The 27,697-nt window shown below is 42.5% G+C and overlaps 1 protein-coding gene across 6 annotated transcripts in view; it reads left to right on the forward strand.

Moving 5' to 3' along the window:
* NPAS3 (neuronal PAS domain protein 3) overlaps positions 1-27,697 on the forward strand; it is an 839,616-nt gene that overhangs the window by 802,841 nt on the left and 9,078 nt on the right. For all 6 annotated transcript variants that reach the window (XM_072838226.1, XM_072838221.1, XM_072838222.1 and 3 more), the window contains 3 exons: positions 7,967-8,160; positions 12,368-12,474; positions 26,620-26,767. In XM_072838226.1, coding sequence (XP_072694327.1) covers positions 7,967-8,160; positions 12,368-12,474; positions 26,620-26,767 — 449 coding nt within the window. The remainder of the gene's footprint in view (positions 1-7,966; positions 8,161-12,367; positions 12,475-26,619; positions 26,768-27,697) is intronic.

The following is a 27,697-nucleotide window of genomic DNA, read 5'->3' on the forward strand; positions in this document are numbered from 1 at the left end:
CCAAGCGCCCCCGGGGTTTATAATTTAAAGAAGAAAGTATGTTTTCCCTCGTGTACCAGACCCATTTAATTGTTTGTGTTACTTGTGTGAGTTGACTTTATCTATATCTGGAAGAAAGCCCATACTCACGCTTGTGCATGAGTCTCTTCCTTCAAGACCTTAGAATCTCTGTGATGGTAGAGAAATTAGCCTCAGCTTCCTTCCTTCCTCTGCTTACCATAGTCAGAAATGCCCTTACCCTACCAGTCTGTCCGCTTCCTGAACCCACCTTCAGGAGTCTTCTCAGGAGTCCAAGCAAGCATCTGACTGGCTGTGCTCCAGTTAGATCCCCCTCCACTCACCTTATTGCCATTCAAACCAGATGGGGTCCTGAGAATTAACACTTGCTAACTGTAGCCCTTTTACTGCTTCCACCAAGGACTCCTCTTTCTTACCTTTGGCCAGGATGCTCTCCAGGTACCCAGTCTCACCTCCTCTCTTCTCTGCAGCCAGAGCCGCCCTAAGTGGAGCGCATCTGAGACTCTCCTTAGGTTGTTGCTAGTCCTATAGCTTAGTGAGCTGAATCCTGCCCAGTATTGCAGGTCCCTGATCTTAGAGAGATACTTAGGGACAAACTCCCAGAAAGCCCCCCACCACTGCACGGTTCCCGAGCTGATGGCTATCTTCACACCTAGTTGATGAGGGGATTCCAAGACCACCTCTCCTGTTGCATCCTCCTGGGGGCCCTGAAAAAAGTCTGCCTTTTTACCCACTCCCTGCCACCACCTCATTCCCCCCCACAACCTCACCTCCCCGAAATCTCACCCTTGCCTTGAGAAGTTACCTTTTTCTTCTTCTACCTTTTATTTATCCCCAGTTGCTCAAGTCTTATTGTGAATTATGACCAAGCCTACTAGAATAGAGTAATTTTTCAGAAATACAATGTGAGCTCCTGGAAAAGGAAGGGGAATGGCCTTCTGCTGTCCTACCCCTACGGAGTCCAATGGCACTTTCTTCAGCTAGGAGCCCTCTTCTCTGTACTGCTCACCTTTCTGGACAAGTACTTGGTTTTGGCCAAGCTTTTTTCTTGCTGTTTTATTTTGTTTTTCTCAGGGCCTTGTACAAAGACTGAAGTAGCAGGAGTCAGAGAGACAAGGACAGAGAATTTAGGCCAATTCTCCAACCCATGAATATGGTCTAAGTCCGGGAGACCGACTCCCTACAAATTGCACTAAGTAATTTCTATCAGGTTGATATCCTCACGCCGGTTTAAATGAAGTTGTTATGCTATAGGCTAGATGTTTAGGTTTGGGAGACCGGGCTAAACCTTTATCTTTTTGCGGGTTGGGGGTCACCTCAAAGCCCCCACCACTTAAAAATAATTAGCTGACTTTCCCACCTGAGCTAGTGATTTGATGATCTGTATGCTAACCCAGACTTCTACAGGGGAAGAAAAGAGAAAAGACTGGAGTGCCGGAAGGAAGCTTAATTTTTAAGGTAAATTTGGATTCCCTTAAAGGACAAGTGAAAAATCTCTGAAGATGCTCTCAACCCAGAGAATCCATAGTTTTCTCACGCCTGCAGCTTTTTTTTTTGTTCCTATTTGCCTAGCTCTGTTCCATAATTGACATTATATGTGGAAAATAATGCACATAATACTTAGCATTTCCTTTTGATAAAGAAAACGGTTCATATTACTAGTACCAAAATTTATTCCTGAAAGAATGGAGAATAGCTTCCAGATGTATTTTTCTGTTGCAGACTTTCTTTCCTTGAGTATTGACAGAGGGGAGGTTTTATCAAGGTCTTTGTGATGGGCTTGTTTATAATGAGGAGATATTAGTGGAGCACATCTAAGTGTTTATCACTAACAGATGACTGAAAGAGCATATGGCAGGAAGAGAAATATATATTTGTCCAAGAAACGTGGCTTGTTAACACTCCCACACTCATCCTAAACTCTGTGGACATGTACTTACAGCACTGCGCACATCCGCTGGGTGTATCAGAAGAAAAATAAAAGTCAAACAATGATTTCTTCAATATGGGACTGTCAGATAATGCTAATTTGGACATTTTTTATCAAAGATGGTAGAATTTCAACTCCAAAACCCTGCACATTCTGCTTCACTGTGGCTGGCATCTGGGCAGTGCTGTGTAAGAGGTTTGCAAAAATACAGGCTTTAGCATTTTTGTAGAGCTCTTTATGATAAAACAAGAACAATGAAAGGAAGCATGAGGATTGAGCTCTTATATAAAATTGAGTTCGGGGGCAAAGAATCTCTTATTTTAGAAATCTCTTTTAAAGAATGTCTGTAGATTAGATTTAAGGCCAGACTAAGATGAACCTTTAGAACACAGAGGCAATTTTTACCTGGCATTGGCCAAAACCAAAGTACTGTTTCAACCCAGATATAACCCATAAAACCCTATTGATCAATTCTTAAAGTAAACTCTGCATTTATTAACTTGCAGCTGGACTCCCAAACTCCTGCCCTGACCACAGAGTTGTAAGCATGGTAGGGGAGTGGTGAAGGATAGTGCTACAGCACACTAGAGGCCACTCCATGGACCATTAAGCCATAGAATTCTCTAGAACTTCACACGAACCCTATGTCTCATCTGGCTCTTATGCTCCATTTTGTTTTTTTGTTTTTTTAATCTGAGGAATGCTACCTTGGCCAAAGTAGATGACTCACCAAAATTACCAGACCAGAACTAAAACCAAATGTTCCATTTTCCAATTCAATGTTATTTCTATGTCACAATACTCCTCCCATTTTATAGTATCTGTGCTATTTTTATAGTTTCACGGTTCTTGACATAATATTAGTATTTAGGCTTATATGTTTGTATTTAAAGTCACTTCCCATTCACCTACTTAACTTTACAAGGAAGCCATCCCATTCTTTGGGATTACCACTGGGACTAGTAACAATATGGCAAGCTTGGCATTTATGTCAGAATGGAATTGCGGGTGGAGAAAAAGGGGATTTCAAGCTTTCAGAAATATGCCTTTTTTTTTTTTTTTTACAAAAATAATCCTGATAGAGTAAGAGAACCTTAACTTAGAGAAAAAGAGAAGTTGCCTTAGGTTTCAGATGCTCACAGCAGGGAGCGGAGAGGGATGCCTTTGCTCTTCTCTCATGTCTATTTTCTTTATTGATAATTCCATTAACCTGTTGGTTTTAACTATAATGGGGAGTAAGGGGGACCACCTTCCAAAACTATTCCTTCAATTATCATCTCTTATGTGTCCAACTCCTTTTTCCAGCTCTCCCCAGGAGACCCTGTCCAGAATGACTCCAAGCTGCTCAAATACAAAATACCACAGGGAAATCTTTTTTGTCCCTCTGTCAGCAATTCTTCCATTCAGTCTATCATCATCATCATCTTATAAAATAGGCACAAAATCATGGTGCTTCTCCTCAGCTCCCATTATTGCTAATGTCTAATGCTTCTGCCTGCCATTTTGGTCCACCCATTTCTGTCTGTTCTCCTGCTCACACCAACTGAAGCACTCCCAGAGGCCTGGACATTCCCAGTAGTTCCCTTTTATGTTATTTGTTCTTGCCCTTTTCCCTGTGTGGAAGCCCCTTTCACCATTCTATAGTCCTCTCTTATGTCAACAATTTATTCTAATGCCAGTTTCACATAGCCTTCCTGATCCTTCTGTCAAAGGTATTTCCTTCCTATCCTGAATTCTCCAAGCTCTTACTCTGTATCTTTCTTATGGCGCACACTTCTAACTTAACTGAAATTGTATTTGTGAGCATGCACACTATATATCAGGCACCTATGAAGGCACTCTAAATACATTTTAGCTAATCATTTCAGCCCTGTAAGACCTGGAAAGGCCCCTACCCCAGAGATCCATATTTAATTGGTCTTGGGTACAGCTTGGACATGGAGACTTTTTTTTTTTTTTAAGTAGGCTCCACACCCAGCAAGAAACCCAATTTGGGGACCTCTCACATGGAGATTTTTAGGTACTCCTGGGGTAATTCCAATGTATAGCATGGTTGAAAATCACCAGTTTAACTCCAAACCCACTTAGCCAGATATTCTCCAAGAGTAGATATCACTTTGAAGCTTCAAAGAACAAATAAATGCTAGACCTCAGCACAGTCCCACTGAATTAAAATATCTAGGAGACAAAGTCTGGGAATCCACATGTTGATAAAGCTCCACAGGTCATTCTGTCACATAACCAGGCTGGAGAACCACTTTCTTTATCAGACACTGTGTCATCTCCCAAGAGCACTGTATTACAAGTAATTACACATGTCTCCTCCCACGGTGTAATCTGTAAACTCTTTGAGGACAGGTTACATTTGAGTCACTGTGGTCTGCTCCCTGGCACCTAGCAAGGTCCCTTGCACATAGTATGTTTTAGAAACCAAAGCACCAATATTAGGTGCTTTGATGAAGAAAACAAAAACGCCTTTTTAAGAAAACAAAGACACCTTTACACTGAATTTATTCACTTTATACTGGGTTTTTAATCTCTACTATACTGATCTAGAAAGTCAATATGTCATTTCAGTTCTTTGAGCATCATAGTTGCATGTCTGTACAGTGCCAGGGCTAGGACTTAAACTCAGCTTTTCTGACAATACTCTGTCTTGTAGACCTCAGGCCTTCAAAGCAACTACAAAGTGGAAAAACTCAACTATCTATGTGTTTCTGTATGTGCGTTCAGACATGTTTCTAATATTTTATATAACCTGCCACTTGGGGGGAAAATGTCTGCATTATGAAATGGATTTGGAAAAATACATTAATTTCAACCTAAAAATTAAGTATGGAACTTAACAGATATCCCTTTCTTCTCATCAGTCTCAACCTCCCTCACCTCCAGAGGTACTTACAGACAAACATATCCTTTGACGTTTCTTAACTGTTTAGTTACCGCATTAGGGTTTTTTTTTCCTCTTCATCTTAATGTGTATTGCTTCTCAAAGACTTTTCAAATAACCTGAGCTTCTGGTTATAAGTGAAATATTTTTAAAGATTAATATACAGTTTACTGAAGGTAGTAAATTGGCATCTAGTATAAACTTGTGATGTTGCATCCAATAAAAATATGCACATAAGCGTAACAAAGTTGAAATGACCCTCTAACAACACCTAGATAACTGGGTTCTGAGCTCTTTTTGCCATTTCTAAGCCAGGCAGTTCTGGGCAGGGAACGGACTTTTCAGAAGCTTCTTTTCCACATTAAAAAAAAAAAAAATGAAAGAGAGAAGGACCTAAGGTAGACCCTCCTAAATTGTCTCCCAAACATGAAAGTTTATTAACCTTTAAAATAAGAATAATTCATTTATTAGGCTTTGGGTCAACATTAAATTAGTCATCAGTCCTGATCTTTATTATTCAGTTGATATTTTGAAGGGCAAACAGAATTATAATGAAATTTGGACACTTCTTCACAAGGTAGAAAGTGTTCACCTCCATTACCTCTTTTCATTTTCTTTCTTTTTTTCTTTCTTTCTTTCTTTCTTTCTTTCTTTCTTTCTTTCTTTCTTCTTTCTTTCTTTTTTTTAAGATTCTATTTATTTATTCATGACAGACAGAGAGAGAGGCAGAGACATAGAGAGAGAAGCAGGCTCCTCGCGGGGAGCCCGATGCGGGACTCGATTCCCGGACCCGGGATCATGCCCTATGCAGACACTCAACAGTCAAGCCATCCAGGCGTCCCCTCTTTTCATTTTCTTAACGTCCCTGCAGAATGCTCCTTATTATCCCCATTTCACAAAAAAGAAAATTGAGATGCAGAAAGTTGTGTGACTTGTCCTGGGTAACAAAATCAGAAAATGACAAATCTAGACCCCTACGGGACCTAACTTTTGACCTCCCTCAACACCCTCATGGCCACAGGCAAAGCCAGAGATGGAGGATAGGCAAATCTGACATGCACACAGCTCCCCCGCTAGCTGCCTCTGTGCCTTCCCAAAATGTTTTCTAGCCCAGAAGCCCATAAATTGCTTTGGAATAGAATACCAAGTGAGGATTTATTTATCATATCATTTCTGAGTGCATATTTTCTTGAGCATTTATAGATCTGTTTTTCCAAGAAGCTAAGAGTTCCTGATAAAACACGACAGATAATGATAAATGAGCATCTATGTAAGCCTAGCTGGGAGGAGGACCAGGGACTGTTAACACCCCTCCTGTGAAGTTAATCCCATTTCTTTTAGCTATTTCTTTATTAGTTAATGAGGTCTTACAAAAATGTGTGTCTGTGATGGTGTTTTAGCATCCTTGCCTCTAGGAACATTTTCAAATATTCATAAAGTAGCTCGTCTGACCAAAGCTTAAAGCAAAGGTGCATTGAGTATGAATTTTAGTCAACTTCAAATGTGGGTGGTCACAAAGCTGCTCCTGAAGTATCCTCAGTAATCTCTCTCATTGGCATCGCCAGATCTGCAGCGCTGGGTGCAAATGTGAAGGGGAACCAGGGAAAAGGTATTATTTAGGACACCAGGACTCCAAAGGGTAGCCCTGTAAGCTTTGATCCTGCCTCCTGACTGACAGCAGTGTGGCTTTCTTTTAGAAAACTGAATAACTTAAGGGAAACAAAAACAAAATGAAAAAGGAATTACCAGTCAAGCCCCTGGGAAGGAGAGCAGTGGCTAGTTCTTATTGCTCCTGGGAAGCCAGAGACCCACTTTCCCACTTGAGTTCCTTATGGTGAAGAAGGAAGAGTACAGTCTAAAAAAGTGGTTTGGTGCTCAGTGATGCATTTTTAGAGAGGCAAACCAAGGGCATGAACTTGGTTAACGACTAAACTGAGCTCCCTGATACAATGGCTCACAGTGATTACATCTACAGCCTAGTTTTGGAGGGTCCCCCGCACCACAGCACAGTCCTAGGAACACAGCTAGAGGACACACACAGGGGGACACACATGCATCTCCAGCAGCCTCCTCTCCCCACGCATCCACACACACAACGACTTCCATCATCCCAAAAGCACATAATCCCTGATGCTTTTCCACCCTTTTATGATTTCGTTTCCTCAAAACATCACTTAAGGAAATTGACATTATGGCTGCCCTTCTATGTGTAGTTTATAAGCAAAGGGATTTTTTCAAAGGGCATCTGTAAAAATACTACTTAAGTTGTGTGAGGAACATGAACCACTTTACTTTGGTTCTGGCTGGCTTGGACTATCTGTGGTATACTTCGGCTAAGAAACCAAAAATCACGGTCCAATATTCTCCCACCTGTTTCTGCACAGGAAACCGAAATGAGCCACCAAAACGGTGCAGATTTCCTGATCCTACTTTAGAATGAGTTCGAGGAACAAATGATAGGCCAAGCTCCTCTGAGCTTCAACCCGATAGGGCAGTGCAATGAATCACAGTAGTACTGGTAGCTCAGTGCCTTCTGACATGGAATATCTATGTTCTGAAGGGCCCATTCATGTCATTGCCACTAAGACTTGTATTAATTGGAGTCTTTTGGCCTTTTTGCGTTATCAACCCCCACTCCCATCCCCAGTGAACCAGTGAAGGAAAGTTCTGGGCCATACTTCTGAAAGGAGATGACCATGTAATTCCACTCAGTACAGATTTGGAAACAGACAAGCATCATCCATTAACAAGGGCAGACAATTCAACCATTTGCCTTTGCAGCTCATTGCTCAACTCTCTGGTCATTTTAACTGGTTGTACATTTCCTCTAAATCTTAAAAAAAAAAAAAAAAACAGAGGGCGAGAGAAAAGAAGAACGGGAAAGACAAAGTCTTGAAAATAGCAATAGCATGGTAATAATGCTGCCTTGAGAAAAGCTCAGCATATAATATTATTACTCTTATGTCCCTGCCTTGGGGACATTGAGGGCACTTTGACAGCCATTATCATTACAGAAGATACAAGCTAATGCTGGTCGTTCCAGACATAATTTTGCATTTCTCAAAAGAAATACTGTTACGTCCCAGACGTAAATGTGACTGTGTCCTGTCCTTAATGTTCTGTTACAGGTGATTCACATCACGGGCCGGCTACGACTGAGGGTGTCTCTCTCCCACGGGAGGACCGTTCCCAGCCAAATCATGGGCCTTGTGGTTGTGGCTCATGCCCTGCCTCCCCCTACGATCAATGAAGTCAGAATTGACTGCCATATGTTCGTCACTCGAGTAAATATGGACCTCAATATCATTTACTGTGAAAATAGGTACTTTGTTTTTGTTCTCATTTCCTCTGTTGTACGCTACACGTTGGTGAAGGTTGGCGTTTGCAGCGGTCGGAAGGATTTTACTCTCCCAGCGAGGCTCATTAGAAATCCTGATCTTATTTTTAATGGCTGCTTGGACTGACACCAAACATGCTTTTTATTTAAAACCTACATTGCTGTCCTGATTTCCATTAGGGACGACAATGGAATGAATCGGGATACCCAGACATCCATATGCTATAATTAAGACCCATTTTGGCCGAGAACCCAAGGAGAGAGCAGGGCTGAGACGTTCTTGGCAAAATTATGCAGCAAAAGGTATCTCTGGATGCCTCGGTCAGCCCCACTCCCTGACTACTGTCCAGGCCCAGCCTCGGGAGGCTCAGGGTTCACAGAGCTGTTCAGCACATTGCCTTAGCTGCTTGAGGGCTGGAGAATGCGTCACCACACACCAGGGGGCTTACCCAACAGACATTTCTCTCTCACAGTTCTGGAGACTGGGAAGTCCAAGGTCAAGGTACAAGCTAATGAGGTTCCTAGTGAAAGCCCCCTTCCCGGCTTGCAGATAGCGGCCTACTTGCTGGTCCCTTCCTCTTCTTATGAGGACACTAATCCCATCACAGGGGCTCCATCCCCAGGACCTCATCTAAACCTAGTTACCTCCCAAAGGCCCCACCTCCTAATACTATGGCATTGGGTGTAAAGGCTTCAATAGATGAATTTGGTGGTGGGAGGGACATATTCAAGCCACAACACATGTAGGGGGAGAAATGAGAATTTGAGGCCCCCAGAGGGAAAAGGATGAAAAAATCGGCAAACCTATTAAATAAAACGTTGTAATCCTGACGTTTGCTATCATAAATTAAAAAAAAAAAAAAAAGACTCATCATATAAACGACTTGGCAGTCCTTCCTTAACACTGAGCTTTGATAAAAGGACTTTTTAACCTCTGGTTTAAAAGTTCATTTTTTCCATTAAGCACAAAGCAAGGGACAAGGAAATGGGACAGTGCCCCCTCAGACCTTTCACCCAGAAGTCACCAGCCCATCATCAGACCGATTTGAGGAAGAGAGAATCACGGGTCACAGGAAGAAGAGTGAAGGGGAACCATCCACCAATCGGTCATGGGAAGGAAGCTTCCATGATACCATCCATCTGCTGGTGCCACAGGCAGAATCATTGAGGCAGTTTTGAGAGGGTGCTTTTGTGGCACAGATTATTGTCAGGCATGAACGTAGTGTATGTTCACCGAGCCCTGGTAGTGCCTTCAGAGGCGAAATGCAAGAGCATAATGGTCAAGTAGCTCAGATAATTGACCTTTCCAGGGCCTAGCCAAGAGGAATATAGCCAGCATCTATATTCAGCCCACTGGGAAGTTCTGAGGATGTTGAGACCAAGTTAGAAATGCGTACCATTTCTGGTCAGAATTGGATTCAAAGGAAAGAATTCTCCAGGAGAAAAAAAACACCCACCTGAGCTATTAGTGTTCCATGGGGGAGAAGATACCACGCACCTATCACTCTTATTGAATAAGTAACTCTAAATCTGTTTTTCAGGTTTGGTTGGCATTTCTTAAAATTGTGATCATTGTGACTGTGTACTTGGCTATGTGTAAGGTATTCTGGAATGGCAAAAGAATATCAGGAAAGCAGCAAAATGATTAGCAAGGGTTAGCAAGGAATAATAAAGATAGTTAGCTTTTGTTGAACGCTTAGTACACACCCGGCAATATGCGAAGCTCAGCATATACATCATCTCATTTAAGCCTCAAGACAGTTCTGTGAGATGAGTGTTGCCACCGTCTTCATCACCCTCAGGCCATTTCAGTTTAGAGAGGAAGAGTAAGTGATATGCCCAAGGTCACAATTTGAACTCAAAATGTGCCAGATTTTAAAACCAGGCATTTAGCCACATGTGGGCCTTCCTGCATTACTTGTCACTCTTTTTTTTCTAGAGAAGTCAGGCCGATTGCTAAGCAAGCAGTCCAACTAACCAGTGAAGGAGACCTGTCATATCTATGCATCCACTGAAGAACACAGTCCTAGTCCACAAAGCTGTGTATCCTGATTAAAAATATAGAATGCTGGAGATGAAGCTCCAACCCAGGGAGGCAGATAGAAAGGCTGATGCAACCTGTGGCTTTACATCTTTGAAAACCTATGTTGGGCTCCCTTGATTCAGATTTTACTACCATTACTCCCTCCGAAAAACAGAGCCTCATCTTATTGACCTACTCCTGGTGATTGTCCTATCCCAAAACCCTCACTTAATTTTCATTCCTGTGATCAAAGATTGATTAATTCTACTTCATGGACCTGAGTGCCTTATGGTGCCACTCCAATAATTGAGATCATTTTCTGTGACCCACTTTAAGCCTTTTTTCTTCCCTTAAAAAAAATTGTTTTCCACAACCCCTTATTAGCCAATACAATATGGCATTAATTCTCAACTGATGATATGAATTATTTTAAAAGGACCTGTGTTAAAAGTAACTGCTTATTTGACCTGAGGAGATAGCATACCTTATGTGCCAGCCACTGTGCTATGTTCATTTCATTTCATTCATTAATCCCCTGGCCAATCTGTTAAATTGCTTTTATACATAAGGAAACTGAGGCTCAGAGTCACAGGCTCTGGTACATAGAAGTGCTTCAAATATTTTGAAGGATTTCATTCCAATAAAGCATAAACTAAAGAACATCTTCCCTAAAGTATGGCTGGCTTTTCCCCAGGGTTTATTGGTTAATTAGGGAACTGCTACTAGCAACTCAAGCCCTCTTCTGGACTCTAGAGACCACTCTTCTCCCCTGCATTCCCTAGGACGGCCGCACACAGGGCTGACATCAGATGCTTTCAGAGGAGCTGGCAAATTTCAGAAACACCAATGAGGGCCTTTTAACGACATCCTTGTTCACCCATTTATAGAAAAGGGGTATAAACAGAGCTTAGAAAGGTGCTAATGGTTTTAGGAAAACACCAACTAATAATCTGCCTTGCTACCAGAAAACCATGGGGTTATAAAGCTCTTCATACTGCCCCCATTTTGTCTCGTCTTACCAAGAATTCTAGTTTGGCCAAAAATCTTATTTAATATTAGACATTGAGAAATCTACTCACTGGATAGTACATTTTAATTGTATTCCACATTATTCTGGTTTGGTTTTGTTCCTTATTTCCCTGCCTTGGAGGTCAGCTTGAACTCTCCAGCAGTGATCTCAGAGGTTTCTTAAATATGTTCTTTCTAAAGACTCACTTCCTATTTGGCTCTGTCATAAGCCATAAACCATAAAAAGCACAGAGACAGTAAAGAGAATAAACAAAAGATATGTTCCGTTTTGGACCGCCCAAAACCAATCTGTACCTGGACAGGGAGGAGGATAATAAGCATTTTGACGTCTTTGTGTAAATCAGGGCAGATCCCCCCCCCCCCAACATGTTTTCCAATTTCTGTTCTATTTTTCTGTGCTCCTGCCTGAGGACATTGACGTGTGCACAATCAATGACACGGGCTTACACACACGTACTGTCAAGCACAAGCCTGGAAGAGCTGCTGAAATGGTTTAAAAGTTTCTGTGTGGAATCCACCACAAAGTACCAGTTAAAAGGGCCAGGAGTGAAAGCTGAGCTCCCAAATGACTAAGGCTGAAAAAGATAATACCCCCAGGCATCTGTATGTCTCAGCATTTAAATTATATCCCTTGAATGCCAATTTGGACTTTGTGCCAAGAAGCAGTTGAAGCCCTTTTTCATGGAAATACCCAATAGAAGACCAATCTGTTTAAATGAAAGGTGTCTCTAATCATTTGGTATCACCATAACATGTTTTTATTTTATTATGTAACCTTGAATTATCTTGGCCTCTAATGAGGATCTTGTATTGTTACTGATTCTCAATAATTTCATGGAATTATGTTGTCCAAATGTGCCTTCTGATGCCAAAAAAAAAAAAAAAAAAGAAAGAAACGAAAAACCTGTCTCATTATTTAAACACAGTTGCTTGATCTAGCACATTTCCCTACTTTTGGAAAAGTCCGACATCCTTTAAGGAAACCATCTTATCTGTAAAGGGCTTCCTTTCCCTCAGGGTGCCACCTCTCCCAGGTACCCTGGTATAATGAAAACCGTAGGCAGATTCGTTTCTAAGCCATTGAACAATTTCTGTATTTCCTCCCCTTCTGAATTCCATCCTGTGTTCCTCTCTCTGCAGGATTAGTGATTATATGGACCTGACCCCTGTAGACATTGTAGGGAAGAGATGCTATCACTTCATCCATGCCGAAGATGTTGAGGGCATCAGACACAGTCACCTAGACTGTAAGTACCTCTTGTGTGTGGGGACAGCCTGGCTGGGGTCATCTTTCTCTCTCTCTCTCTCTCTCTCTCTCTCTCTCTCTCTCTCTTCTCTCTGCTGTTTGGTTTTGGTGCTGATTTCTCCCTGAGATGACTGACTGTCAGCATGCAGGGGAGGAAAAGTGAGACATAAATCACTTCAACTTGTGTTGGAATTAGATTGAAAGTTGGAACTCAGGCCCAGAGAAGTTGCTGGATTTTTAGGCCCTCACATGGGATGTTGTGGTCTCTTGTGCTCTCTCTCCCATGAAGTGATGGGGGAACCTTTGTCTTAAGTGCTTTCTTGACCCTTTCATTTTCCAGAGAGTGAGTTCCACTCTGAAATTAGTGGTCTCTGTTGCAAGATATATGTGGGAGAAGACAAGTTCAGACAGACCAGAGCCTATAGCAATTCCTACTTGACTGACCGCACAACCGGGGCAAGGAGGAAGCCAGACCACAGGGGCAGAGCACATCGTGTGGACATGGCAGCTCTTAAAGGCAGTGTCTTTTCACTGTTATTTCTGGACAGAGGGTTATTCAGTGGAACAGATACCTCCATCTCCTGACTCCCAGGAGAGAGGAACTCATCTCAGCTCTTTGAGTCGATTCCCAGCTCCTGATTCACAAGTTGAACCTCCAAGGCATCTTTTTTTGGCATCTAAAGAAAGGAAGACCAGCAGTGTTCTGCCCAGGTCCAAGCAGAAGCCCCCACACTAGTGTCCCATGCAGTTTCCCTCATCAAACTTGGTGGGCCGTTTCCACTGTGTGTGGAAGGGCTCTGACAATCCCCTGAAACATGAGGCATGGTCTGCAGAACCTCTGAGGAAGAGCCTGCCCCTTTTCCAACCAGAAATCCTTTTTATGAACAATCACCAGACTCTTCCTCAAAGACGAGGGCCCAACGAGCTCATCTTCCTAGATGGTTCTAAACCCAGTCCTGAACTCTGGTTTTAAATACATGCAGGGTGCCACAAATGAGATAGGACGGCTTGACGATCATGTTTTCCTGGTGGCCCTTCAGTCTACTTCCTCTCCCCTTTCCTGGCGTGGCTGAGGAGAGCCGGCTCAGGTCTTTCCTGCTCTTTGCAGTTGTTTGCTCGTTTTAAACTCACATCTTCCAAAGCATAATGGCAGGACGGTAAGCCAGCCAGAGTCTCAAAGTGTGAGCATCTCGTACTGTTTTTTACGCCTGCATTAGCAACATGGACATGGGACCTAGTTCAGTGTCAGGTTTTGTATATATCATGTCTCTGGGAAAAGCCTGCCTGCGAGGCCGCTCTCCAGCAAATTCTGCTCCCGACACTGAGCGCGTGCCTTGGTATTGCACACCAGGGATTTAGGGAACACACTTGTTGCTAAGAATGAATGGGTGTTGTGCATCGCAGAAGCAGATGGCTCTTCAATTAATTGGGGGGAAAAAAATGATGCTGTTTTCTGAAAAGAAACATCAGGTTCTTTGTAGCTGGGAATTTAGAGAAGATGGAGAAAAATCAGGATCTTTGGAGGAAGCTCTGAATGTATTTGTAGACCAATGTATGCCAGAGATCCAGACTTTAAAAATGAATATATTGTTTTTAGGACGCTGTCATGGACCATGTGTGTGGGGAGAGAAGGGTGCTTTTTCATTTTGGAATCTTAATTGAGGTCTAACTTCAGAAACCTGGTGCTGACAAAAAAGAACTATGTCATCCTCAGTTATTATTTGGAAAACGTCATGCTATCTCTCTGGGATTTGATTTACAGCTTGAAGAAACACAATTCCTCAGGAACAGTGAGCTAGGGCAGTTCATTTCTTCCCATGAAGCAAAGGTCTCCAACAAATATGTTTGATGCCATTCTTTCCGATCTACTTTTATCTCATTTTCAGTAACCAGAATAATTTGAGAGGGCTGAAAATCAACTCTGCCATTCACTATTGTGCTAGTCCCCTAATTTTGCTGGTATCTTGCCAACTAATAAACAGAGAAGGTATGCTTTTAAATTCTGTGATTTTTTTCATTACTTGATATTGACATACTGGCTATTGCTTTATGATTTAGCCTACTAACAATGATTGAGTTCACTCTTTCAACTCATACACACGACTTCTAATTTTAAGTTCTTTTAATAACCTCAAACACAAGAAAAACAAATAAAATGAGCTGATAATTCTGCACAGTAAAATACACTTCACATATTTAGCTATCATGCTGTGGAATAACTCCACAATGTCAAGTAGCACACAATTAGTAAAACTGTAGGGGGAGGAAAAGGAGTGTTTTGATCCTGAAGAATTTTGATCCTAATCAGATTGAAATTTCAACGTTCTTGTAGTGCTTAATATCTTCAATCACACACACACACACAAAAAAAAAAAATCAAACTGATGCCAATGTCAGGTTTTGCATTCTGTGACTGAAATAAAATGCTAAAATATACAAATGCATCTCGCTTTGTACAATAAACATTAACATCATTATAAAGTAAGATTGAGTCTAAAATTGTGTGATGGAATGTCTGATGTTTACCTAATTCTCAAACCAAAGCCAGCCCAGTAACAAAATGACAGAGCATGTAATAAGTCTTGGTTGTGTAAACACTGGAAGAAAAGGCAAAAAGCCAGCACAGCATCTTGCTTGTCCAAAGCCCTAGGCTATTACTGAAGGATGCCTCAACTGTACCTTCTTGGCAGAAGAAGGTCATGGTGACAGAGAATCAGCTCAAGAATAAGATAGAATTCTAAAACAAAGGGATGGTTAAAAAATAAACCGCATTAACTATTTAGCTTTTCTTCCTAGAGCTATTGGCACAACTCCTGTGCCTGTGCATGAAAGACAGGTTTTAGCCCATCTGATAATATTTCTGATATTTTGATATCTGTCTTATGTTCCAGTTTATGGATAAAACTTAAAAAAAAAAAGACTCCATAGTCTTTGATAACTCAAAATGCTATCTTTATCACTTATATCTTTTTCCTAGCATAGGCATCTGTAAATCCGTAGATGAACTTGTCTCTAGAATAAGAAAAGTAAAAGGGAATCTCAGCTGCATCAGGAACTGGCAACTTCCATCAGTTGAACCAAGAACTTTGGACCATTCACTCTCCCACTAAGTTAACATGAGACGCCTGATAGTACACTGGCTTTCAACATAAAGAATCACTAAGAATCGCATTATCTATACCAACATGGTGGGTGAGTGAAATTATACTGGGATTCTAAGACCAAGGGGGTTGTAGGACCTCTTCTTTCACACTGTGACCAAAGACCTCTCTGATTTTTTTCTCCTTATGCTACCTCACTGGAGTCATTGAACCCAATTTCACTGATTCTCCAGGGCAAATTGACACAATCAACATTTCGAGGTTTGAATTTTAAACTACTCATGTAAGCAATTATTTGAGCATCTTTGCCTAGCAGTCTCCAGTTCTCCATTGCTCGGGAGGTACCGATCTCCAGCTGACTGATCAGGCCTCCCTTGAGTCCGACGCCCCGGTTAGCTGGAGCACAGGAGAGCAGCGCCACCATCTACTACTCTACCTCTGCCGCCAGCCCAAATACAGACGGGCAAGCCACGAATGCTAAACCAAATGGAGAAACAGGTTTTGCATTTCTCATTTGTCCCTTTTAATCCAACCTTTTGTCTGTAGAAGTTGCTGGATTTGTCTTAAGATATCCCCAGGGTCCTTTCCGGGTCAAATGAGCAACTCTCTCAAACCTAGAAAGAGTGGTGGAGGGAAACTTCTCTTCCCTCTATGATGTGCTCCACTAGCAAGGCTTGAGGCTCTGTAGCTGTGGGACGTTAGTGAAAAGGAGCCAGAAAGGATAGAAGTGGTAGCGTTTCTCCCCTCCTAGGATGCTACCCAGGATGAGGAAACTCTGGAAGAGTTCTTTCACCAAGAAAGAAGGACTTCCAGCTTGTCTGTGAGAGCCTATAGAGAAAGCATGGCCCACCCGATATATTTGAGGGAGCATTAAAAAAAATACAGTAGCCTTGGTCTTTATTTCTTAATTACAAAATTTTATCCTTCTTGACAAAAGTCATGCACAGCTACCTGGAAGAATGCATTGCATGCTGTTTGCATCAATAACCCCTACGCTTCCCTCCTGAAGGCGTCTCATCGCCAAATGCAAGCCGACTGCTTAATGCAGGACTAATTAGTATATCCCCTTCCAGTCTGCAGGCCCTCCATTGTAATTCCTTCCCAGCTCATTTTTTTCCACAACCGAGCATCAATCAAAGTAAGTGCCCTGCCTGCCTCGGAAACACAAGATGTCCTCCATGCATTTGTCATCTGCCACACAAACAAAGGGGGAATTTAATTGTTGATCTGGGTATGCAGCCACCGCACACAGTAAAGGAAGCTGCAGTGTGGGGAGAGAGGACGGCGCAAAGTTTGGTGGGTGGGCCAAGTACAAATAGACAGAGGACTTCTTTCTATTCTCTGATCTTAGCCTTCTTCGGAGCGGGGCCTTCGGGGATTTGGCTGCGACCTGATCATTGGCTGGACTTTTTCCCAGTGCAAATGAGCTTTTCCTCTTCTTCCATATGAATATGAAAATGCCCCTGAAAGATGATGTGTGTTACAGCTACCACGTCAGATTGTTTTCAGAAGCCAAGTCAGTCTGCATCATGTGCCTCTCCATTAACCAAGACGGATTGTCACATGGAGACAAAATAAAGTCAGGGTTTTATGCAGAAGTGAATTACCGGTATTATTTTCTTTTTTTTTTTTTTCCTTCTTTTCGGGAAAGTACCGATTTTGGCTTTTCTGATCCAAAAGCAGGCAGATAGAGAACAGAGACCAACAAGGGCCTAACTCTCAGCTGAGTGTCCTTGCTCCCCTGCATTATAGAAACGCCTACCCCCAGCTTAGTGAGTCCAGATCTGCGATTAACAAGATCCCTAGCAGACTCCCATTCAGGTTAATGTTTGAGGACTGACTATACTAGTATGTCAAAAGCACTCTTGTACATGAAGTAAAAGTAAATACAGACTGATTAATCATCTTTTTTTAAGATTTTATTTATTTATTCATGAGAGACACATATATAGAGAGAGAGAGAGGCAGAGACACAACACAGGCAGAGGGAGAAGCAGGCTCCATGCAGGGAGCCCGACGTGGGACTCGATCCTGGGTCTCCAGAATCAGGCCCTGGGCCGAAGGCGGCGCTAAACCGCTGAGCCACCCGGGCTGCCCCTAACAATCTTAAGCGCTTCATTTTCCCCTCCAGTTGGTTGAATTTTGTGACTATTAGTAAAGTACAAGTAGCGACTTGGCTCTGAGGGTATGTCAGTCAGGGTTCAAATGAAACGAGTACATAACTACTTGATAAAGAGATGAACTTCTTTACAAAGGTGTAAAGTTTTGAACATCAGTGGAGAAAGCTAATAGAGTGTAAACAGAAATAATAGTCAATTTGTAGGCAAAAGGAGGTGTTTTGGGTTTTGTTTCCCCAGGTTAATCTTTTTCCAAGTACTTGTTGTATGTGTGAATACAAACAGTAACATTTTCCCTGTTCAAATTCATCTAACATCTGTGAGTATTTACTATGTACAAAGCTTTGTGGTATTGCAATAAGGTTTCCAAAATAACTAAGGTGTGGTCTCTACCTTCCAGCAGCTTACATACTAGTAGGGAAGATAGCACGAAAACAGCCAATTTTGAAAACATAGTATAAAAAAGGACTATTGAGATGTATGAACAAAACACAGAACCCCTGAGATGGGGGGTCAGGGAGGAGGGCAGGGCAACAAGGGAGGATGAGAAGTCCCAGAGACAGCACATCTGCCCTGGAACTTGAAAGAGGATGGCAAGAAGCCAAGGTGGCAGGAGGTGGGCAGAGGTGCAGGGTCAGGGACATTCCAGGCTTAGAAGAGCATAAAAGGACACAGAATACAACAGTACACAATCTTTCCTTGCTGCCCAGGAAGTAAGCTAGAACTTCGAGAGGACAGAGATATATTCTAAAACAATCCTAACGTTGATCCCTGGGCTTTTCCTTATTACTATTTCAATCCGTAGCTGCTTTTATTATCATAAAACAGAACATCTAATATCTGAGAGAAACTAACCCATTGCTCTTATAAAACATGCTCAAAAAAAAAAATACTTCTAAGACTTCCATTTTAACCTAAATCAAACTAAATAAAATCAGTTCCATCATTTCTAGTACATTATACAAGATTAAGAACAAAATGCTGTTTTATGTTTTATAACTACTTTCCTTAAAATGTTGATTTACTGATACCTTGCGTTCTCTCAAAAAAAACCTCAGACTTCCTTGTTTAATACAAATGAGTGGCATGGGGATTTAATTTGTGTATGTGTTTAGCATACAATGATTTTTCCATAAATTTTGTGTTAACTAAGGATCAGGTCACTTGAACCTCTTGATGAACTCCGCATCCCCTCTGGCTTCCTAGAATTTTTGGCAGGGCACATCGACTAGAATGCATCCCGTTACTGAGTAACAGAAAACCCAAGCAAAAATGACTTAAACTTTCTCTGTAATCATCTTTCCTTTCTCTTCATGATCAAAACAGAGCTGTAGCACTGCCCATCACCAGTTCCTCACAAGACAATGCCCAAAGTCAGGAAAGGGTCAGTCACTATTTTGTGTTCATTTTTGAAAGAAAATGCTCATACAGGCCCTCCAGTAGAGAGAAGCCCCCCTATATCTCATTGTCCAGCATTTCATCAAGTGCCCAAGCCTAAGCCACACACTAGATGCAATTACCAGGTCTGGCTTCAACAATCAAGGCTTGTCCCCCCTTGGGACTTGGGAAAGTTGCCTTATCCAGGAACAAGCGATAGAAGAGCTGCACAATACACAACGTGCTGACTGCAGCTCACACTGCTGCAGGATCTGTAGGAAAGTTGTTGCGAGTCAGTCCGAAGAGTTCACAAGAAGCACATTTTCTTCTTCTATCTTTCTTTTCCCTTATTATTTTACCTCGCATGAGAAGATGAATGTTAGCTGAACCTACTTGTGGTCATTGTTTCATAATATATGTAAGCTGAGCCACTGCCACGCTGTGTGTTTAAACTCACACAGTGATGTATGTCAATTATTTCTAAATAAAACTGAAAAAAAAAAAAGGAGTAGCTGCTCAGTGGACAACCAACAGTGACTGCTACATGGGAGAATCTGACACATTTTCACAACAAAGTATCTGGGTTTCTGAAAAATCTACACAACAGGTGAACAAATGACATTTACCTGGGCTCCTTTAAGTATTGCTGATTTTGCCAAACATGTGTTCTCTATACCTATGCCTCACCCACCTATGTATTTCTTGTTAAAGAGGTTTAGTGGACTTCATAAAATGACCTCCTCCAGAAACACAGGGTTCACGAGAGACATAAAGTAAATCTGAGGCAAAGATCCAACCTTATCCTTCTACCCTGTTTTAGTTCTCCCTACATTGTAGCTTAACCGTGCCCAACACTTCATTTTTAAAAGGAGGTGACGAATTCCCCCAGGCCAGGTCAGACCCCTGTGCTTTCAGACCCTCATCCCACTTCCCATAAGAGTTATTACGTTTACGAGTTTCTCAGTGAAGATGATCTGTCTCCCATAGAAAGGCAAATCGAGGTAAGTCCTATATTTTCAGAATGAAGAAAACTTCTCCAATGGTTCTCAACGAGAGAGACCTCCCCGTGGGTCTCACTGTCCGGTGTTCCACCACTTTCCAAACCTAAAGCAATCACTGGTAAGGGAGTGGAATTACCATGACCAATACTAATAAAGGGACAGGCCCACGACCAATTTTTGTGGACTTTGAGATCCCTGGTGCCTGGCACAGAGTCAGTAGGCACTCAAAAGAATATCCATTGAATGAGTGGATAAATCCACCATTTCCTTCATTTCCTCACCATAAATTTTTCTTAATTCCCTGCTGAAGAGTTCACGGCTTCCCTTATATGGCAAATCCCGTCCCCCCCACCCCCACCCCAATACCACCACCACCAAAAAAAAAAGCATAAGGGCTAAGAAATACCTGTCCTTAAGTATTTTAGGTCAAGAAGGGCAAGAATGAGTGGCACAGAAACTCTGGCCGAATTGAAACAGTTTGAAAAAAATCTGAGATCTCGGACGTCACTCCTGCCAACCATCACTGATTTTTTCCTGTCCTAGAACATACCATCAGTGTTCAAAAGCCTTGGTCTCCCATTCAGTACATTATCATGAAGAAAAGAGGAATTTATTTTTTAAACTTAACAAATTGACATTTCCTAAATCAATGAAAAGTTTTCTGCATGATTCAATATTAACAGTTAATAAAAATCTATCCATTGGCAGTGGTATAGGAAAAAACCTCTTCTGAGGTGATAAATCACACAGATAGCAATTCAAGCAGGGCCTGTCATTAGTGTATTAGGGGGAAAATCCATAGATGATGCATAGTCATTCACAGACCATCCACAGGTCTTCTGTCCTCAAGCTCGTAACTCACGTTAAGTATCAAATATCATTAAACTTTACCAAATATTGCTCGGCACATAGACTCACAAAAAAACAAAAAACCAATTTGTGGATGCCCGCTATTTAAGACATCTAGCTCACTAATTGCAAAATCTATAGGAAAGTCTGCACAGCATCAAAGCCTTGGTTGATCCTATGAGCAGTTCTAAATGAAAAACCGTCTCGATTGCAAGTAAATAAAGCACTTAATGCACAGTTTCTGCCTCTAATGCTCTTTCTCCTGTGGGTTTTGAAAATGACCTTCCTGTAAGCATCAAGGACTATAACTTTTAGATAAAGAAACTTGTTCCTATTTTAAGTCTATGTCAGGTTCATTCGCCTATAGCCCACAGTTTTTCAAAAGCAGAGGAAAAAGTAATCCAGAATTAAAAAAAAAAAAAAAAAAAAAAAGTCCTGTTTCCAGAATGAAGTTCCCTGTCAGCCTGCCTTGGGCCTTAGGTGGAGAAGCAGAGATTAAAGAGTCAGTATTCTTTTTCATGTTTCATCTGCCAGTTTTGTGAATGTAGAAAGGAAACCAGTGGCTACAGCTAAGCACCCAACTGTGGTATTAAGTAGAAAGGTGTGATTCTAGCGCACACACACCACCCCCCCTCACTTGCACACTCTCCACATTAGTGAATTCAGAAATAATATTCGAGTTCCTGGGAGACAGCACCCCCTCTCCATTCTCTGCAGCCACTGATGAAGGTACCTCCCGGCCGGGTGAATGGCGCCGCAGATGCGTCCTCATATCTCCATGACGATAATGAAGCTCTTTGTTCAGCTGTGTGAATGTGAAGTGTGCAATCTCCGATGATCTCACCATTTCCTATTTATTCTATACTTACCTGAATACGCCAAGTATTGCAGCTTTTTAATGCATATGCAAGCCACTAAAATGTCCTTTTGTGAGACACTTCGCTAAAAGACCGCTTTTGATATGTGTTCTTCATCTCCTCTCCAAACTGAATTAGACTGCTTCCTTCTTTTTAAGACACAAGTAACTCACTATTTAGATTCTTTGGCTTTGATTTGGTAGAACGGCCCAACAGGAAGAGACCATGTTCTCTTTTTTTCTCCATATTTCTGAAGGCAAACTTGTACTGATTTGTTTTGATTTACTAACAGAATTATGTTCCTGCCACAGACACAGGCTTCCTTTATGTCCTCTCAATCATCGGTCTATTTCTGGGGACAGAGTTTTCCCGAGGAAAACTGAAATCCCTCTGTTGGTGGCTGTGTGCAGAGCCATGGATGTGTGCCTCGGCGAGAGCTCCTGGGGCTCAGGGGGGAGGAGCTCCCCTCTAGGCCCAGCGCTCCTTGGACGCCACCACTAGGCTCAGACCAAGAGACCGACCAGGTGACATTTTTCAAAGGTATTCAAGAAAACTGAACACGCAGTCTTTTGTGGGGCAAGTGTGTATTTGACATAAGGGGTCACGTGTCCTAAAAAATCGGAAGTTCCCTGCAGTTTTCTCTTAAGTGAAGCGTATGGGTCATGCCCTTCGCAATCAGGGGTGGGTGGGATCTTGACGCTAAATAGCCCCAAACTGTCAAACCAGCAGCACTGGAGCGGTTCAACCAGGAGCGTTTACATCTCCTTGTTCTATTCTTCTCACAAGCGTGGGGCCACCCTGTCCTCGAAAGAGCACAGCCTGCAACTCAAAGGCAGCCTTAGCTTGGAACATGGGGTGGTGCTGAGGGCAGCTACTTGGTTCCTCTTGGAGCAACAGCAGCCGAGAACAACTGGTCCCACCCTAGACTTCCAGCCAGGGAACAAGTTCTCACGGGGTAGCAGAGGTGCTCAGAATTACACCTGGGACCATTCGAGATTATAAGTGAACCTGGGGGAAACGTACCCATCCCCTCATATCTCCTTGAGTGCCCTGTAAAATCTCAGTAAAGGCCCCTCCGATGTTGTGAGATCCCTGAATGCAAACGAATTCCTATGGTACAACTTGAAAGACATAATTCTAGAGATGTTATGATATGATGGGTGAATCCAGTGAGGGGAACACGGGCTGCTCTACCCGAAGTTTCAGACACCAAAAAGTAAACTTTGAGATAAATCAAAGAGAAGATGCCAGGTTTCATGTTAAAAGTACTCACGCCATATCCCGGTACAGAGCTAAAAATATGACCCGCATATAAATTTTCTTTCTCTCTGCTTCCTCTCTTTTTAGTTTGAGCACACTGTTATGAACTTCCTCTGCAGCTCATTGGTTTGATGACTCTATCTCTTTTCAAGGGACAATTAGCTATTTTTTGAGGACTTCCATATCAAGTAACTCACATCGTGCCTTTTTCAGAGTTTCCCCACAAAAGAGATTTTAGGAAATAGCCTGACACAATCATTCTCTCATTTTTCCCCAATATCGAAAGCTAAAACTCCCAAATAAAAACAACAGCCACTGGATTAAAGAGAATTGAAAAAGTTCTTCTGTTTTTTCAAGTTGTCTAATTTATTACAAACTAAAAATCTCTTTCAAACTGGCACCAAGGTGGCTTTTCTTCTTGAGCTGATTAGGACCACATGAGCTCAGGAAAAGCTGTCAGATCCTGCCTCTGGCGCAGCTGGAATGATCCAACTGATTTGCCAGTATGATTTTTTTTTTTTTTTAAAGAAAGAAGCTTCATCCCCAAGTCATAAATGTATATTCTGGAGCCCCAAGCAAAAATTATTCCTGTTCATTCTAAAAGAAGCAAAATTCTATTGTGACTCCTTTTTATGGGACCTCCCAGAAAACCAATACAACCAGGGCAGTATTTGAGTGACCATTTCCCGCTGTAGTAGGAGCTAACTCAGTGCCTTCTCTCTCCCTGTCTGGCTTGCCACTGACGCATGGAGGTCTCCTTCAGGAAGTCCTCAGGGAATTGCCATGATCCAGGTCCAGGCCGGAAGGTGTCTTTACCTCTTCCGAACCACTTTCAGTCTGGCCCGGGGCAAATGAATGGAGTAGGTGAAACTTGTTTTCTCCAACTGACCACAATGGGCTCCCAGATCTGTTTGTGGCATTGACCACAGCAAGCTAAGGCATTCAAGTAGCTGCCTGACCCCCCAAGGAGTCTGGGAGGGGGGGTCCGTTCCTTGGGGGTCCTTCCACAATACTTCCTCATGTGACCACCTGCCAAGCCTGCCTCTCCCAAGTAGGTCTGCTCTCTTTGCTAGATGGCCTTTGGCCGGGGGATGAGGAAGGCTGCACTCCTGGCCATGCTAAATTTGTATTTCTTCTTGGGAAACAGAGTCCTGTAGCCTTAGCTCCAGAAGACAAGGCCACATTCTGAGTCTTTCAGCCCCTTTCACTGCACGTAGGCGGAGCTCACTGGGGAGGGAGATGTTTTGCTGGCTGTACAGTTCAGAATTGAGATTTTGTTTCTCTCTTTGTTTAGAAGTAAGAGAAAGTATTATAAGGAATGGGGGTGGGGGGATCTTTACATTGATTCTACAAATTCTAATTTAACTTTGGAATTCCTGTCTCACTTTGCCCCTTTCTGTGCACTCCCCCCTGGAGATAACGTTTTCACTTCGCCTACCTACGTCTGGTCAAAGTCCGGTCCGGAATCCCCAGCCGGCCTGGGCCGATGTCAACTACTATCTCAGTGTTTTCTTCATGTGGGATTTTGAAAAGGGGTCTCTGGGTCTCCTTGCCCTTGTTAAAAAGTACCAGATCCATCTGAAATTATTCCTTACTCCAGATACACAGCAGATGGGATTAGACACCAACCGCTGACTGGGGTGCTGGAAGTTTCTCTGTGTGAAGATAGTGGGCAGAACTTCATGACCCGTCATTCCTCTATTAATAGTTAACCAGGTTGAGAGGATTTGAATAAAAGCACATCTTGTTGCATGCAACAACGGTTTGACAGAAGAGCTGTATGGCAGAGTGAGTATTTTACTGCTTTCAGCCTCACCACGCAGTTTTGTAGCCCGGGAACCCATGCATGCAGAATGGCACAACTTACAATCGCCGACAAAAGGAGAGCACAATGCTACCTGTGGAGCCTCGCCACCGCCACCGCCACCGAGAGAAGATGACAGTTCCGGGCCTTACAAATACCCTAAACTGTTGAATGGCCTCAGAGTAGAGTAGAGCTTGCCCCTATTTGAAGCGCTCATCAAAGCGAACGAATCTTTCTCGAGCAACTGTGAAGACATAATTATTAAATTTTACAAGCATCCTTTTGGTGCATTGTGAGGAAAAGGAAGAATAGGAGGAAAGCATCGGTGCTTCTGTGTTTACGGACAGAGGACGTGGAGGGAGATTTGTGATCACTTTTAGAGCCGGGAAGAGCAGCTCAGACACGACGGGATGAGCTTCAACGGCCTCAAAATGCGGCTCTTCTCCAAAGTGACTTCCTTTTACCCATCCAACCCCCCCCCACAAAAAAAAAAATCAAAATGTACTTCATGAAACTATTGTATATGAAGCACTTATTAGCCGTAATTAAATGGACAATATGAATTTACTACGTCTTTAGGACTCTGGCTTGTTCTGGTTTAGAGCAAGATGATTAATGCAAATACATATTACTTGAGATAACCATTTAGCAGCTAATTTAGCCAAATTTATTACAGCAGTTAGAGGTTTTTCATTTTAGCAGACGGAGACAAGGACATGCCAAAAAGTGGGCAACGTGGACGAGTGCACACTGCCCTCTAGTGGCCAACCAGCCGGCGCGCTTTCGGGGGTGTGGAGTCCCTGCGATCCCCAGCCAAGTAATAACCGCAGGTTTTTCACATTTCCGGCATCCTTTTAAACCATTCCTTTCCATAGCACTTTATTTCAGGGGATGATTTACTGCACTTTCCCCTTTTACTAGCTCAGGAGTACCCAGATACAAATCAAATCAATTTCAACTTGGCAAGATTTTGGTTAAAGTATCATTTTTAACATCTGCATTTTAAAGCTCTCCTTCAGTGGGTATTTAATGGCACCGTTTCACATTACTGATTGTTTTTACTTGTTCCTTCATCTGGGGCCATATTTCAGAGCGTGTGTGGAGCTGTCACTCTGTTTGGCTCTAGCCAAGTCAATTCCGTGCCTCCCTTAGGCCAGGGTTTCTCCCTGACTTGGTCGGGGGATTTATTTTGTTCCAACAGTCAGTAAAGTCTCACCAGAATTTCCCCGGATTGACCAATGTAAATTTTGTTCATACGCGGACTATAAATTCTGTTAGACAAGATCAAAAGGAACAGATGTAGGAGGACACTGGTTGATGCTGCTTGCACTCAGGTGAAATGATCAAAGACAGGGTAAAGCATCTTCGGAACCATTCAAATATCTGGGATCTCAAAGAGATCTACCTCGCAGCTATGAATAAATCACATACAGATTTTCCTTTGTTAGCGTCTGACGTCAAACCCATTGACAATATCCACACCACATTAGGTATTCTGTGAGCCAACAAGATTTGTAGTCCTTTTATTCTTCCTTTCACACCATGGCTGCCCAAAACGGAATAAAGTCCTGCTACAAATGCTAGTAACCCTCGCTCCACTGAATTGTTGATTTTATTTGTCCTACTAATGGCATTCTACATTAAGCATACAGAAGGGCACCCCTGGCTTAGTGTGGTGTGGGACCCCCCCCTTTCAAAGCTTGCCGTTCTACCGAGATGAAAATCATTTGGTCCCCATCTTAATACACAATGCCTTCTGTTTTGTTCTTTTTTCCCCCAGTGCTGAATAAGGGCCAGTGTGTGACGAAGTACTATCGTTGGATGCAGAAGAATGGAGGATATATTTGGATACAGTCTAGTGCCACCATAGCTATTAATGCCAAGAACGCAAATGAGAAGAATATCATCTGGGTGAATTATCTTCTTAGGTATATTTTCTAATTCTTTTTCATTTCTGTGTCAGTTATAAAATATGCAGCCCACAGTTAATAGCTGACATGTCTTATTATCTTTTGGCGGTATCTGGTGTGGAAATATGTGGAAATTCTGCTTTTCCTTCCACAAGATGCAAAGAAATATGGAAAGATCAGAGCAATGTTGGAGGGGACTTCCAGGGCAGACTCACAACATTTTTAGTAACTCTTGGTCTGTCAACATTTGGGCAGCTCTGCAGAGGTTGCTTTGGTTTCCCCCACAAATGGTCAGGCTAGAAAGAAAGAAAAAAAGTGACAGACTTTTGCCGACAGATGAAGCATTCAAGAGGCACCTCCTTCTCCCCACCCCATAAACCTACACTCGTGCATTCCAATCCTTGAGAAAATTAAGCAAAAGGGCATGGGGAAAAAGTGGCAGGGTCCATTATATCCCTCCTGTATCCCATCCCTTTGAAACCTTAAGCATATTACACAGCATTTGATTCCCTAGGCATTCAAGTTTTGGTAAGCCAAGTGGGCTGCTTTGCCGGAATCAAGGCAATATCGGTATATAAGTGAAAGCAATCTTCTTTTGCCTCGTGCCATGGAACTTTGGTCTAGTTTTACTGCTATTTTAATGTGCCCGCCAATTTACATCCATAAATGAGGCCAGGCTCAACAAGCTTCCTAAACTCTAGTCTGCGACCCCTCTTCTCTCTCCTTCCTCATCTCTCTCCTTCCTCATCCAAAGCATTTTGCCTTTGGAGTCAACCAAGCAAAAAGAAAACCAAGACCTTGGTTGGGCTGCTTTTGGGGGCAAAATTTCCTGGAGGTCTCCCACCGTTTCCGTCATGAAACTATGAGAATGCTCGCAGCCTGGCTGCCTCCCGTCACTGTCATTCCAGTTTTTGGCTTCTCTTGGCCTAAAGCCACCAAGCAGAACCC

This window comes from Canis lupus, chromosome 9 (genome assembly GCF_048164855.1).
Source record: "Canis lupus baileyi chromosome 9, mCanLup2.hap1, whole genome shotgun sequence".
NCBI lineage: Eukaryota > Metazoa > Chordata > Mammalia > Carnivora > Canidae > Canis > Canis lupus.